General features: G+C 39.4%; 1 protein-coding gene across 2 annotated transcripts in view; it reads right to left on the bottom strand.

Annotated features, from left to right (window-relative positions):
- The window catches only part of MAN2B2 (mannosidase, alpha, class 2B, member 2), a 30,626-nt gene extending 14,222 nt beyond the window's left edge, over positions 1 to 16,404 (bottom strand). For both annotated transcript variants that reach the window (XM_010583487.1, XM_010583485.1), the window contains exons 1-7: positions 16,262 to 16,404; positions 12,504 to 12,650; positions 8,694 to 8,799; positions 6,095 to 6,267; positions 4,710 to 4,825; positions 3,544 to 3,721; positions 1,436 to 1,634 (exon numbers count right to left, since the gene is read on the bottom strand). In XM_010583487.1, the coding sequence (XP_010581789.1) occupies positions 1,436 to 1,634; positions 3,544 to 3,721; positions 4,710 to 4,825; positions 6,095 to 6,267; positions 8,694 to 8,799; positions 12,504 to 12,650; positions 16,262 to 16,390 (1,048 nt within the window). In that variant the 5' untranslated portion in view covers positions 16,391 to 16,404. The remainder of the gene's footprint in view (positions 1 to 1,435; positions 1,635 to 3,543; positions 3,722 to 4,709; positions 4,826 to 6,094; positions 6,268 to 8,693; positions 8,800 to 12,503; positions 12,651 to 16,261) is intronic.
- Positions 16,405 to 16,656: the final 252 nt, after the last annotated feature.

Below are 16,656 nucleotides of genomic sequence, written 5' to 3'. Positions count from 1 at the left end.
GACAAAGACAAGACTTTCTCCTAGAGCTACAAGAGACTTTAGGGGCTCATTGACATTAATGTTTTGTTTGGACCAGGAACATGCTTTTGAAATGAATCTACCAGTCATCCTTACCTAGTATGCTTTCTTTTATCTATCTATCTCAAAGATTCGTTTTGGAGCTTACACACTGAATTCCTGATGGTATGTAACAAGCATTAATGGGCATTCAGTCCATATGACCAGATTATGCCCAATGTACCTGGAATTATGTAGAGTATGGACATCAAATCCTCAGTACCAACTGTTTCACTTTGAGCACTCCTATTCCACTGTACTAATAAAGAAGTACCCTAAGAGCTTGCCTTGGTCCCTTGGTTACCTGCCTCGCTTCTCCTTCAGACATTCATAGATTACCCCATGTTGCATTTTCCATCTCTGATCTAATCTATGCATAATCCAGTTCTTTTAAACAGTAACAATGGGACATGGCTCTATTTGGCCATGCATCCATCTGTTTCTAGTTATCTTTCAGTTTATCAGTTTTTTTTTCAGTCCCCTGGATCCTGGAGCACTGTGTCCTTACTACAGCTCATTTTTGGGGAAGAGGAGGAGAGGTGTAACGTGCACATCTAATATTGCAGAATACCTAGGAAACTACAGCTTATTTGTGCATGCTAACCCGTGGGAGGCAGAGAAAAGAATGAATTCCAAGTTAAATGTCCAAACATGAAAGAAATTGTCAAAATCTATATTAGAAGCAGAATGAGTCCTAGGATCTCAGCTTTAGAGAGTTCAGACAGGACCCCTCCAATGTCACACGAGACACTTGTGTTAGCTGAGCTGGTACACCTCTGCAAGGCGCCTTTGCTATCACTGCTGTCTCTAACCAGTTCGCAGTGTGTTCCATGCTTTGCAGTCTTTTTTTCCTTCATCCATCCACTGAAGCATCTTACTGAATTTCAGCCAGGTGGCCTAGGCTACAGGTTTACCTCATTGCTCACTGTTTTCACTGTAACAGAACCTGGTTAGTGCAGTATCTATACATTTCTTCAGGCCATTAAAAAAATGTGGATGACATTACATACATGAATATACCTTGTGCTTAGCTTTCCTTTGCACTCTAGTGTTATTCAAAGACAGCAAAACAAAAACCTCAAGTTAGATTTCTTGCCAAGTTTGCCTATTTCTATACTCTTTGTTTCAGGGTCTCTTGCTCCACCCATTGCTTCCAATGGTTCCAAAGAACCATTGCCAACCACTGCCCTACCATCTTTCCTATACCACTAAGTTGTGATCAACTTGTCTATTCGATGACACCTGGTAGTGTAAATAAATGTTATAAGGAGATGGTGTTTTTCCTCTTACCTTACTTCTCATTTTCTCAATTTCCCTTTATTAAAATTTTAAATATGTACATTTGAGGCAGACATTATGCAGTTGTGAACTTAATTACCTGTTGAATATGGAAGAAAGTCTTGAGAGTCCCGAATTTCCCATGTAAGATTTCTGCTATAAATCGCTTGGAAGTAATCACCAACAGTAGCATACTGGACAGTCACTCCAAACTCATCAGAATGCTTGTTAATATAATCCAACAACAGGTCCATGTTGGAGTACTGAACAGATGCATTAAAGAACTGTTTGTCACAGCCCTGAAATTCCAGAAACAGAACAGTGAAATGACTTTGGGTCACATAATTTAGAAGGATCTTTTTTAACACTAGTCTATGTCAAATTGGTATTTGTTTTGATCTTGACTCCCCATATAAAAGTTATTTGTTACAAAATGTCAAAAATGGGTAAGGTTACTCACACAGATCAGCTGATAACCAACCAGCATTACAGATAGGGAGAAGGGTGTTGACACACCATACTGTGCAAGAGCATGAAATTTCATGGTAGCAATTGGAAAATGCATGCATGCGTGCATGGAAAGATGACCTTTGTTTCTTTTCACACTTCATTTCTCCCACTCCGCAGAAAATAAGGAAGCTCTTCCTAGCGCTGTAGAACAAGGATATCCAGGAGAACCTGCTGTGGTCATCACATCCACTCACTACCTGAACAAAACTTTGCACAGGAATGCTTTACATTACTGTACAGTTAGTTCAACCACACAGGCCAAAAAACATCTCAAGGATCAGTTCCGGTCCTTAAGACAATTCCATGCCCCCTCCTACATCTGCTGCTATGGCCTCTAGGCAAGTAGGTTTGAACTTTTACACTGCCCACAGTCCAGTGCCTCCTCCTGCACAACTATGTCCTTCAGATCATGAATGAACACTGGTTTGTCCACATAAGTCATCACAAAAGTGCCAATAGTCTAGATGTGAGGTCTGACCTTAAATGGGAAAGCGCGTATTTCCTGATTTTTTAACTGAAGGGACCCCCCCCCCCCCGTATCCAATTACTCCAAACTATTTGTACTCATGAAAAAATAGCAAGCTTAGCTATAGAGGTATCTGTGTTATCTATTTACCTCTTTACATAGAACTATGAATGAGCAACAAACTTTTATTACTTTGTTTAAAGCTTATTATCACAAGCACACAAATCAGGAAGTCAGAGACTGAAATTTTCTTACATTACTGCAAAACTGCACATTTGGATCTAGACATTTGGAATTTATTTGCACTATTCAAGATTCCCTCCTCCCCATTCCAGCATAACTTTCACTATAGGACTACTACAGAGTATTATATCCCACTTCTCCCCTCAACCTCTTAAAAAAAAAAAAAAAAAAAATAAATACAAGCAACAGCGTCACAAGCACAGGAGAAAAACAAATCAGTGACTCAAAGCTGCATCAATCAGAAAATGTTTGCTCTCTTTGCAAGAACAGATACTGTGGTGAAATAGCCACCTCAAGAACACACATCATCCTTTAATATTGTAATTATGAGACCTAAAGCATCCATCAAAATTAAAATACAGACTGTACATTCAGTTTAGGCAAAGTTATTCTTTTCTAAGGACTTAAAAATAGTGAAAGCATTATCAGCGCTACGTGTACATGCAGAACGTAATCAACACAGCATATTGCTGAAAAAAGTGGGTGACCAATCTGGCATATGCTTATGTTTCTAACTAAAATACAAGACTGTATAAAAAAAATGATTACACATCAGTTAGAAAAAGACCTTGTCTACCTAATGTGTAACACGTTTTCTTGTAATGCTATAATTTTTGTTAATATAGAGTTATGGTGTGCCAAGCAGTTATGTAAAAAGATCATTTAAATAGACAAAACAAGGAGAGAAAAAAGGAAGCAAAACTGCAATATATAGTTTCACAAGAGGTTATCTTTTCAATTTTGTCACATTTCTTTCTATATTAAGTAAGGTGGAAGACTTAGTAGACAGCTGGCAGACTGTACAAGGAAGTTCTAGTTTTTAAAAATCATTACTAATCAGACATTTGGACCCCACTTATGAGAAAACCACTTTACTGACATGTGGTTAGTATCTGCATTTTTGCAGTACATACTGTAGCAAAGTACCATCTACCTACTGTCCATACTGTACTTGCCACTTCTAAAGCAAATGCTGATCATGCACTTACCCATGGCCATAAAACATCACTTGTTCGGAACCAGGCTGCTCTCTCCTTAATGTTTGCCACCATGGTTTTTGCATACAGATGGATGTTAGTATCTGTAACAGGGAGACTCATGTTTGGATAAACACCATCTTTTGGTGGATCTGGGAAAGCTGCAATTCCATTCCAATAAAATCCTGATCTAAGTAGAAGGAGAACGCAATAGGCTAAACAGGATTTATTCAACTGGGAAAAACACATCAAAATGTGCTGGGATAAAATGCAGACACAGAGGGAATAAGAAGCAAAAAAAAAATTCAGTTTATATTCATTGCTAGTATTTAGGTTTCAGAGTTTATTTGGGGGTGGAGGTAGGGAGAAGGTTGTCCAGTTTTCTTTTTGCACTGTGCAACTTTCCAAGTCCCTGCTGCTTGCTCACACAGAATAAAGAAATCATTGGACAAAACAACAAGCTCTGTAACAATAAGGATGTTCCCCCAATTAAACTTTGTTTACAAAGGGTATTTTATTGGATAAGCCAGCAAGCAAAATAAAGTTTTCAGAAGTTCTCAGATTTTTTTTCACAAAGTAAATGGAAAATTTTAGTTGCTTTAGTTTATACACAATCTCAGCCAAATATAATGTTAAAAATGTCACATAGAAAATCAATTAGCAATAGCCAGGTCCATACTGAGTATCCTGGAGTTTTTAAATCTCAACCTTCCAGACAGAGAAACAAAACCCCAGTCCTGCTTTGGACATTTCCTGTTTATACCAATTGATTGTTTTCACATTTTTATTCTGTATTTTTTTGATAAGGACTGACATGATATATGTATGTAGATGAAAGCAGTACCTGTGTTCCAAGCCTCCTGGTACTAGAAAACATTATTTTTAAAGTCTTATCAATATTTTGAAGTCTTTTTAATGCCTGTCAGTAGTAAGTGTCACTTTTGAGCATTCAGTTGTTAGGTACTGAGAAAACTTCATGTATTATGGTGGGTAGCTGGGGTTGCTTAATAATCCTGACTCAGATTTACAGAGTCTAGACATCTCCTAGATCTACTGCAGGTCAAAAGAAAGCAGTAGAATACTGTTGAAAGGAAACAGTCAAAGAAAATGCTTAAACTCCAACAACATGAACTCTCAGAAGTGATAAATATTTATGCCTATTTGGGAAATCTTCAGACCTGTTTGAAAAAGGTATTTGCGATGGGGTACAGTAGCTGTACTGATCCATAACATGGGTGAAGATCTCCTGTCTTTCAGATAAGGAAGGAGAGCCCTGCCATACAAACTGAAGCTTCTGGAAAACAAAAAACGTAAGAAACCGTTACCCTTGATGACAAGTGCAGAATACCATCATTTAACAACTTAAGACTTCAGAGTACCCATCTTCCTTTCCACCACTTGTAATATTTTAAGTGCTCTTACTCAAGACCAGCCAACGGCAACCCAAGCAAGGCCACATACTATATATAGGAGGTTATAGTATTGCCCCTTTCTGTTTGAATTGATGGACAAGTAGAGGAGGCAGCACACTGCCAGCATACTGCTAAAATCCAGATGTAAGCCTAGCTTTTCACAGGAATTACACCTCACTTGTTTCAGTGGATGTTGAACACCTCTAAGCTAGGAAAGACCCCGATGTAGTCTGGATTGCACTACAGTCAGTGGGAATCAATGTTTAATCAACTGGAACAGAATTTTTACAGTTTTGGAAGCCTCCAGACTGTCAAGTGCCAGAAAAAAAAATTCGATGGAAAAAAGATTGTCAAAAGCTCATAAAAGATTTTAGAAAGGAAGTATTGCAACTCACTGCAAACATAAGGTGGTAGGTCCTGTCTTCACCCAATTCAAGAGAAATTCTGTTCTTTTTCAGAGGTGCTCGAATTTCAAAAAAAGGATTCATAAAAACTGCCTAATGCCCACCTCATACTAGAGAAAGCCCCTTATTTTCACATAATTTAGTGTGTAAAACTGATAACAGATCAGGATCCAACATTGTGATGTGAAAAGAAAAACATTTACTCTGTATGGGACACTGTGTGAGAGAAGGCAGAACATGAAACAAAAACCGAGCTCAGCAAAAAAAATGATTAGCTGCCACCCTAACTGACCTAGTATTATCACTTTTACAGGCACAAATAAGTGTTCCGAGCGTGACAACCATTGTGCCCAAACATACACACTACACTTTAAAACAGTCTCTATAAAACCCAACATATCTAAGATGTTCTCAGGGGAAGCTGAAACCCATTCTAGATGCTTCCAGTTCCAACACTCCTAATTCAATGTCAGCTTACACCTTGCCTAACTGCCTGTCTTTTGTGTCTTCTTCAGGCTAGACTATACATTATCCTTGGCCAGAAGTCATGAAGACATTACTTGACCATATTGCATGATTATGATTCAATGTATTTCACCATGACCACATGCAATCAGCATGTCACTTTTAGAGAAGAAATACGTACATTTTCTTACGCAGATCAGAGAGATGCTTATCTTAATGTCATAGTTTACATTACTGCAAGTAGAGGCTGGCAATGGGTTCCATTCCTAAGGGTATTTTTACCTTGTTTTTCTGCATGTCAGCCTTCAGATCATAATCAATCCGAGAAATAAGATGAGCATTAAAACCAGCCAGAGAAAAAAGAGTTGGTGTTGTAGCTGAAGCTCCAAAAGGATCAATGTGCCAAGAAAACTGAGGCCTGATCCCAAAAGTTTCATACAAAAATCCATGGCCTTCTGCAAAGCAAAATTTGTTTAGGTTAGGAATACTTTTACAAGTTCATTTTATAAATTCAATAGGCATATAGTATTGCAGATAAGCACTTAAAGGATAGCTTTTTGTGCTGTTTTCCAAAGCATTTAAAGTTTCAGGAATTTAATGATTCACAGCAGAAAGTTTCACACTGACAATATTTATTTTGCTATGCCAAGTATAACTTATTAACATTATAAAAGAAGAATAACAAAAAGGAATTATGATTAGAGGCAGGCCTGGGAAAAAGTACTTAGATACAGATTAGGTTAAGGCTAACAGCCAGGTTGGAGTCTGTAGGAAAACAACAAGCTGGGGTTTAGTTTGTGTTTGCTCAAATCATACCACTCATTCTCAGAAAATTTCAGTCTCATATCAATGACAAAGGGACAGGGAAGCCATCCAGTAATCAAAACTAATATGAATATGATCCTCAATCATAAAAAAAAGAAAAAAGCTAAAGGTTAATAGCAATCTTGATACAAGATGTTATTCACAACCAATGTTATTACTTTTGTATTGAAATGAGTTTCAGAAAAAAGTAACCCCCAAACCAGAAAGACCAGACAATAGAATAAATTCAGACAAACCATTTAAATGAAAGTAAGCCAATCAGCTAAGCAGTAGATTTTATTCAGAGCTCCAGTATATCCAGCACTAGGATTCTCATAATCAAAAAAAACAAACAAAGAAATAAAGTTTGCAGATCTTAATTTCATAGTTCTGGAATTGTGCTCAGAACTATTTGAAAATACAATCATATCTTCTCCATTTTGGACTAACTCCATTCCAAATTTTAATATCACGTTTGAATGACCGAGGTTGCAAGGCATTCTCTTTTCACTTCATCTTTCCCATGGTTAATGTCTTCTCTAGTGAAAATATTCACAATGTGTTTATTTTAACTCTTTTGACTGAAGTACATTTTAGGCAGAGTTTGCTAGGCTCTTTCAAAACACAGCTGGCTAGACAGACAGGAGAAGACATGAAATGTAGACCCTAAGTGTCAGCACTGGCTTTGTCTTCTCAAGATGAACTCCACACACAGTGTGAGGATACATTTTTTTGTTTGTATGTACTCAAACTGAGCAGAGTGCTTTCAGGAAAAATAAATGGGGATTTTAAAATGTATTAATATTTTTGTTCCTGCTGAATAAATTACCAAACCTGAATTTTCTTTGTAAAAAAAAATTATGTTTATACACAGAACGGAATATTAAATTAGAAATAATGTTTTTTTGCAGCTAACTCCAATGAAAGAAAAAGCTGTATTTGCATTTACCAAAAGGACTCTTCAGTCAGTATTAGTATTTTCTTTGGAAAAGTCATGGGTTCGGTGTACTAAGCCCATGCAACAACCTTTAAACACAGGAATCGGGTGAGGGGAAAAAAAAAAAAAATGTTCAGCCCCTCTCCTCCTCTTGGCCAGAGTGCGATGTGGCGACTCACTGAGATGAAAAATCAGCTGCTGTCCCTGCGCTCCTGAGAAACACTGACGAGCAAAGAACAAGGCCAGTGGTCCTGCGCAGTCAGATTCAGCAAATGATAAAAATGTTTTCTGACCCTTTACTCTCCCATGTAGAAAGCTGCCCAGAGTGTAGTTCTGAAATGGGCAGGGTTTATATCAGCCATGACAAACAGCTGGTGCTAATACATCCCCTCCCACACCCAAAAAGCATGCTACTCCCTCGTGGCATATTATAGGCATCTAGAGCACAGTGGTGGCATGATTTATCCTGTTTCTTTTTTCAATAACCGGATGGAGATAAACATAAATACTAAGACTCTTTAAACCATCAGATGGAGAGGTGTAACATACAAATGGCTGGAAGCAGAAGCTAGAAGATTAAAATGGGAAATAGTGCATCTCTTGGAAATATGCACCTATTTCTAACAGAGGCTGCTGATCATGATTACAAATGGGGGCTTCTTCATCAAGCAAGTCTTTCAACTAAGTTCAGTGACCTTGGTGACATTCTATGGCCCATTTTCTGCAGAAGACTTTGCCTAAACGATACAACCTTGCCACACTCTGAATTGCTACCAGATATTTTCTTCCAGAGCGTTTCATACCCTCAATTTCACCACAACTATCTTCCCGGGAGCTTAAGCTCTCAAACACACACACACACAAAAGGCCTCTGCTCCAAAGGAGTTTATAACTGACATTGATTAAACTGCAAGCCAGCTTTCAGTAACCCTTCTGCTTACTACAGAACTGTTGTGTTTGTTTGTTTTTTTTAAAGCAAAGATTTTTACACAGATAACCCACCAGCAAGTAAAAAATAAGTGATGCTTTGATCAGTTCTTAGAGTAAAAAAATAATAGCAATCTTGGGGTGGAGAAATGAAAAACAAAACTCCCAAGGTCACAACAACAAAAAATAGAAGTTAAATGCAAATACACAAACCCGTCAACTGTAAAATTTGATCATCAATGAGTGTCACAGCTTCATCATGCATCACTTGTCCTCCAATGACAAATTCCAATCGTCCCTCCTGAAGCAACTGATGGACCTATGATATTGAAATTAAGACACAGAACATAAACATTATTTCAGTCTTATCCAGAAAGGCTGCAAATTCATTTCAGATCACAGCACATTACCTAAACACACTTGTCAAGAAGGCATCCAGGACAAAAATGGGATAAAAGGCTGTCTGTACTGAGTGCTATCAAAAGAAGAGGGGAGGGGGGAAAGCTTATTAATGCGCTGCACAGTGCACTGATTTACCTAGCTTACACTGAAACCAGATAGCAGGCACAAAGGTTGTACAGAAGGTCAGGGTCTACCTGGCAGGTGTTTCTCAGTAGGGCTGTTACTGTGCCTTCATACTATCTAAACACCAGACTTGTCCCCGTACACTATGCTGGCAGCAGCCTAGGATCCTGCCTCAAGGCAGCTAAAGCTGGAGGATTAAAACAGAAGATACTAGTGCTTCTCCCAAAGGCTTCATTTGTCTTGGAAGCAATATGCAACCCCACGCAAGCAGCAATGGCCAGGCTCCCGGGGTTTCCTTTAGTCTATTACCTCTGTAACAGTCTGGAGACTGAGACCTGTGGGATCTAGGAGGGAGACAGAGTGTGCCATCACACTGTGGCCACAAACACATCCCTTCTACTCTGTATGCATCTTCCTTGCCTTCAGAGCTTGGACAGGTTGCTCAACTTGTGAGAGACAGAATGCTTTATTAAGAAATAGTTATTCCACATGTAGCAGGTTTGCCTGCCTGATAAACCCATTGCTAACCTTCATTTCTGGTCTGTTTTTCCTGGTTTAAAAACTGTTGATATATTACGATCTGTTCAACTGTTCAAGGTTTCTCTGGGTTTTTTTTGGTGTTTTGTTTTGTTTTAATTTCAGCCACTAGAAACAACAAATATGCTGACAAGTACAATTTTCAGCAAATGTGCTGGATGGCGGGGGGGCAGTGTTTGGAGAGAGGGAGTAATAGTCCGTGTCCCTTCTCTAGAAGTGTTAGGGAGTCTTCTGTTTTTATTACAGTTACTTCACTACCTAGAACTTCAAATATACCTCAAACTTCCAACAAAGAAAGTTTATGTAAATATGTATTTTAATCTCCACCCTTTTTTTTTTTTTTTTGTAATCTGTCATGTAGGATGCCAATTCCAGAGCTATTATGTTTATTTCCCCAGGAACCTTCAGTGAATGCCCCTGTGTCTGCTCAGATACGATGCCAGATTGTCAATTTTGATTATAATCATTTCTCTCGTTCACAATGTTGTGAAAATGCTTCAGGGCTCAGCATTCATAAATTAGTTCCAGATGACTGTGGTGACTGATTAGCATGCTGGGAGACCAGATAACTGATATCTGGTGTCAGCACAGAACTGGTCCTGACCTACATGAAAAGCATCTGTGGCTATTATTCCCCATTTGGATGGATATCCAAAAAGAGATACCTCTTTGGGCTATGGAAACCTTTTTTTAATATAAGTTTTGTGGAACCACTGAGAGGCTGAAAACACAAGAAAAATAAATAATTCAAGTAATTTAAATAATATCTGATCCTAGGAATAAAAAAAAAAAAAAAAAAAGAAAACAATATCTCTAATGACAAGCACTTTTGCTGACCAGAACTGGGCAAAAGGAAGGAGGAACTGAGGAAACAGACACAGCAGTACTACAAGCAGCAGGCTGCTACGGTAGTAGAACATAACTGTGGTCCTTGGAACAACTACTACTATCCTTACGTCAGCTCACCCCTACAAACAAGATAGAAGTGGCTACACATCTTTTTTCCCCTAGTTAAAACACCCAGACATCAGGCTAGGGTAAGGCAATAGGAAGAGTTCACACAAGAAAATACCATGGAAATAACATGCACTGAGAACCAAGAGGTTCATATCCAGCTGAATGCTGCTGCAATACATTTCACTCCTATATATTCTCTCATCTGAATTGTAAAAATCAGTTTCAGTACCCAGGCTATACCTTTTACTAGTTTTTAATACTACCACTCTAATCCAAAGCAGACATTCCAAAAGAAACTAGAATTAAATCCTGTATTCCAAGTAAAATACTAAATTAAGACCAAAAAATGGCAAAGTTAAAATGAGGGAGCCTGTACTACAGAAAATTATTTTTGCTAGAGTTCAAGTGGAAAAAGCAGGACAGTAACCAGAGTGACCTAATTTCACGGCCCAATATTTGCAACTTGCTAACATTAAAAACATGCCACGTATCAGCAAGCATCATAGCTCTTAAATATTATTAAAGATTAAATGTTTGACACACAGATTTAAGAGGAATTTGGTTTTAATCATTTTAGTTTTCAGAGAAGCAGCTATAAAGTAACTAGAGAACTGACTAAAAAATCCATAAAAGCAACAATTATCAGTAACTAGGATAGGAAATTAAATAGGCTGAATCATATGTACTAGTTTTGCACTACTGAGGTCAAATGTGATACACATTTACTCTCCTGGATTCCACATAATAGCTAGAATAGATATTAGAAACACAGGCCTTTATATTTGGGTTACAGCAGCATAATGTACTTGAAATAAGATCAACTTACCTTAGAAAGTTAGAGTATTCTTCTGTACCTGCACAAAGTAGCTCCTATGCTTTTTTTTTTTTTTTAATTCCCCTACCCCAGAGTTACAGTACAGTTTTCTAATTAAAAACAGACAAGAAAATTGTCCTGCAACAGGCAAGTATGGGCAGTGCCCCCACAAAAACTGAACCACCTATACACAGCAAAACCTCTCATACAAAGGTCAGCTGCACACAGGTTGTAAGCTATTATTTAAATACTAAATATTACAGAAAATTCAGAACTTAGTGAAGGACTAGGTTAAAAAAAACAGACAAGAGGTGTCTTTTCTCCATGATGCTTTAAACATCTAGCACTTTAAACAAACTGAAACGTAAAGTACTGCAAGTAATATGCCGCTGTTGGCTGGACCCTGGTAACAAAACAGACCATGGAGTTCTGAGTGAGTACCTATGAGAAGCTGCACCCGTATATCCTCTGGTTTTAGTGTCCAAAACTTAAACATCTTGCACTGCAAATGCAACACATGACCAGCTGCTAGGCTATCAGCCCAGTCTTTGATTTCAGCATGTTTGTTTCATGTCAGAGGAAAGAAGAAATGACAAATAAAACTTCACAATGTCTTTACTAGGAAAAAAAAAGAAAAAAATCCTCAAATTAAAGCTCTAAAGACTGAAAGGGATCACAGCTTATAAATAAACAGTCCCAAGAAACAGTTATTGCTGTTGAATCTACAGTCACCTCTTTGCTGCATTATCCTTGTTTACACACAGCAGGTTTTTGAGCAGTACTTAATTAACCACAAAGAAAAAATGTTCCTTCTTGTCAGCAGTGTTAGAGAGCAGTTCATGAGCTTCAGATGTTTAACAGATATTGGTGCTGCCTCTTTCAGAATCACCCACATCTTATACTAGCATGCCCTCAAATAAGAAAGTCATCGATGAAACAAGAACTGTGAAGTGTAAAGAGTCTTCAGTGCAAAGGTTACTACCTCCTACCGCTCTAATCTATAGCTGGGGTTTTAACCTCTGCCAACTGCCTTTAGAGTTAACGTCCTTTCATAAGAAGTACCAGATTCAGAAACAGCTTACACAAGACCTGGGTAAAAAGCAAATGGTGAAGTACTTTGCCCCTCCTTGCCCCCGGAAAAGAGCGTGGATTCTTTGTTTAGCAGGAAGTATGGCGCTAGTACAACTTACCTGCTGCTTCTGTGTATCTGTGGCTACTGCATCCCACCAGAGTCGAAAGAATTCCTGCTCCACGGCAATAAATTTGCGCTGCTTTCCTTTCATTAGCTCTTCTACAACAGTTGTGTAGACATTTGCTGCATAAGCGTGCATACTTTCCTGAAAAAAAAAAAAAAGTGTAGAAAATAAACTGTTTTGCCTATATTAAAGGGGCTGTTTTGAATACTCATTGGGCTTGAGAAGAGAGAGAGATCAAAACCCTCACATTTGTTGCACACTTCCTTTGTACGTTCAGAAAGACCGAGTTCTCTTTGATTACATACAGCCTGTGGGCCCTTCTGCTCCGAAATACATCCTCTGACTGGGGACCTGACTAGATCATGGTGTAGTTTCGCCCAAGATCTGCAGACATCAATACAAGCTTTCTTCTTGATGTACTGGGAACAGCTCACGCTGTCCCTCACTGCTTACCTTAAATCAACAGTGCCACAGAGGATAAGACTTTGCACCAACATAGTTGATAAACCCACATGCACACTTTATTCTTCCATTTCTGCTCTTCTTCTGATGGCCTTAATTATCAGAATTGTTTCTTTAGAGTGAGTATGACTCCATGCTGCAGGTGCGTGTTGCTGGTATAGTACAGTGATACATATAACGTAAATTAAACTACTATGGCCCTAGAAGTTTTAGTCATGAAAAATAACTCAATTCTGCTTGATGTTTTAGGATGAAGTAAAACCAAACTGGCAAAGGACTATTAGAACGAGTTTGACTGTTGACGTAGAATCATACAGAATCTGTGCATCTATCCTATGTCATTCCTAAAGCAACTTGTATTCCAGAATGAGGCCTATGGATTTCTTCAAAACGCAAACGTGACAGCTGTATCCATCAAATATCCTATCATATGGTTATATCCTATTCTATGGTATCAAATAAACAACATCACGCTAATTTTGAAGTTGCGCACATTAAGGTACTCCGTGTACACTTACCCTTGCCAGAACAACCACTGACCAGATCCAGTCTTCCACCCTTTACTTAATTTCAAAGTGATGTACAGTGCCTAAAGGCAACTGCAAAGATCCTACAATTTCCTGCAATGTCTGTGTTTTCTCGTAACAAAGTTATCTGCATGTTATAGCACAGTTACTTTAACACTAACCATAACACTTTTTCTACTTAAACTACTGGTACTTGCTTAAGAATGCACACCACGATACACACGTACATCTTAAAGTGACTGACATAGATCTCACCCACCTGAAAACTAATGGTCATGATACGTAAAATCTGAATGCATATTTTTAATTTAGGCCTTTCCTATATGAAAATCACATTTTGAAATAAGAAGGGGATGATGTGATACAAATCAGAAATGAATTGTATCACATCATCCTACCTTTCCTAACCTCTTGCTTTCCACAGCTGAAATCCAGCTAACTTTGTAAAAATGCTAATGTGTCCTTAGAAAAGGGAAAACATTTGAGTGCAGGAAGAATGGCTTAAAATACTGTAGTGCTTATCTAAATAATTACTCTTTCAATGATTTGTTGATCAGTTCTTAAGGGTTTTTTAAAATCAAGATTATGACTAGATGATTAATACAATGTAAAATTTTAACTAAGGGAATAGCTTTTAAGTTTTACTAATACTCAGTGACACACTCAAATGATTGCTGAGGAATTTTCATTTTTCACTGGCAATTGGCTACAAACAATACATCCTAAAATCCCAGTGTATGCACAATGATTACAACAACATTAGGCTCAATTTTAGTTCTTAACTATTAAATGGAGTACACTAGATTTTAAGAGCTGCACAAGGACTTTTCAAATTTAATACAATACTACAGTATTCTGTGTGGTAACTCACTGAAAATATTTTCGTGAGGTATTTTGGAGATAAAGGCAAGACAGTCTTTATTCTAACTCAAACTACACTGGAACTAAGCAGTGAGATATTACCCAATCCTACAAAGTTTATAAACCCCAGTCGTCTGGGTGGGATATGAAAATAATTGTTCTTGCAAACCAGGATACTTGCAAGCAACAATAAGAATTTTCTTTCCAATTCATATCCTCTACTAGCTGATGAGATACTCTGAAACAATAAGCAGTGACACAGTATAAATAAGCAGGTAAGATTTTACTTATTTAAGTATAGATTTTAAACTCCTATCATGATGTAAAAATTGTTTTGCATTCTAAACAATGGCGAGGTATCTTTCACACCTATGGTAAGATACGTCAGTGAGACGCCACATCTCACGTAAAATATGGTACCACTGTTATCAGATTGCAACAGATAGCTTGCTTTGAGAGAAATTAAAAAAAGGTTTTTTTATACATCAAAGTGCTGGAGTTCTCCATCAATACTATAATTTCCAGCACACAATGAAGATTGCTGTTCTGATATCATAAATAAAATGCTTATTTTTCACATTATAAATGGAGAAACTAAACACAGAAAACATAGTATGGTGTCAGTCATGAGTGAAACCTAGTAACTAAGCAAACCAAAAATGTTAAATAGGTTGGAATCATATTAGTATTCCACAGAGAGTTACCTTCAGGTTTCACTTTACTACAGAAGCATTTGAAATGATCCACAGGTAACCTCTGTGGTTTTTGACTACAGGATTTGCTGATGCCTGTGATTTAACAGCAGAGGAACCAAGGCTTCAATCAATTGCATCTTCTCAGGAAAAAAAAAAAAAAGAAAAAAAAAAGAAATTACGTGTTTCGTTTCTGTCGGAGAAGATCTTTGACTGCTAACTGACCCAAAATAAAAATTAGTTTTGTGTTCTCTTATGCAATTTCTGAGTAGGAGTTTGAAGTATTAAAGAAGAAATTCACTAATCTTTCCTAAAAAAGGAAGACAAAATACATGCAGAGCAGAGATTCTGTGGTGAGCCATTAGCTCTTTTTTATTACAGTTACTTTTAAACATCTGATGCCATTTCACTGTAGCGAGCGAAGTATCCACAGCATCTTTCACGTAAATCAAAGAAATTCATACTAATGAAGAAAGATTGAAGGATTCAGGATTTTGACTAACAAATATAAAAGGTATTAATGCCGCACCTGATTTATTTCGCTCTGCATCTCATGTATTTAGCAAAAATTACTTTGCTACCTCGTTTCCGTGGCAGTAGGCTCCAAGCCCACCCCAGCCATTGAGGACCTGGGATCCTGCTCTCCTCTCAAAGACATCACAAAAAGTTTTCCTGGGGTTTGGCTTCGTAACAAGAGAAGACCAAGAAAAGCTGCCACATAATCAAAGCACACCATCAAAGAGACCGAAGATTTTCCTTTAAAAAACCAAACCCAACCCAACCAAACAAAAACCCGTCAGGAGCATCCTGCAGAACGCAGGCCCGCGCAAACCCCAAATTCCCGGGCACCGCTCCTAGGCTAACCACGCCCTCTCCAAAGGGGCGTCGGGATCCCGACGTACCGGCCACGGCGCACGGAGATGGACCGGCCCAGGGCCGGAGACGCCACCTGACGAGGATTTGCGCGTTTCCCTGCAGGCGGGCAGGCGCTAGGACGGGGGCAGGCAGACCCCCCGCAGCCCGCCTTACACCACTCCGGGTGGTTTTGCAAGCTCGCAGGCGCACGGGGAGCTGGACCGAGCCGAGCCCGGGCAGCGGAGGGGCTCAGCCCCCCCCCCAGCCGACAAGCCCACCCCTACCCCGGCAGCGGGGGGACAGGCGGCCGCGCCGCTGTCCGGCCCGGCCGGCCTCGCTGCGCGGGGGGCCCCACCTGCACCGTGTAAACCCAGCCGACGTCCATGTGGCTGTGGGCGACCACGAAGGCCCGCAGCTCCCCGCGGCCGTCGGCCGGCGGGAGGAGGCTGAAGAAGAGGAGGAGGAGGAGGAGCGGGGCTGGCATGGCGGCTCCGCCGTCTCCCCGCCGCACTTCCGCGTCCCGCCGCCCCGGCACCGCCTCCCGGGGCGGGGAAGCAGGGGTCGCCTTCGGCGGGCCGAGGCGTAGGGCTCGCTTGGTCGAGCAGAGCGGCTTGGTTAAAAAAAAACCCAAAACAACAAACTGACAAAAAAGCTACAGCGGTTTTCCTCTAAACGCGAGGATTCCGTGACGCTCGTTAGCCCCGAGGCGCTCCGCAGGTACTGGAGATGCCGCCGGCAGGGCGCAACAGC

Source organism: Haliaeetus leucocephalus, unplaced genomic scaffold (genome assembly GCF_000737465.1).
Source record: "Haliaeetus leucocephalus isolate CR32 unplaced genomic scaffold, Haliaeetus_leucocephalus-4.0 Scaffold906, whole genome shotgun sequence".
Classification (NCBI taxonomy): domain Eukaryota; kingdom Metazoa; phylum Chordata; class Aves; order Accipitriformes; family Accipitridae; genus Haliaeetus; species Haliaeetus leucocephalus.
Note: the sequence above shows the minus strand (reverse complement) of the source record. Positions and strands in the feature narration are given on the sequence as shown.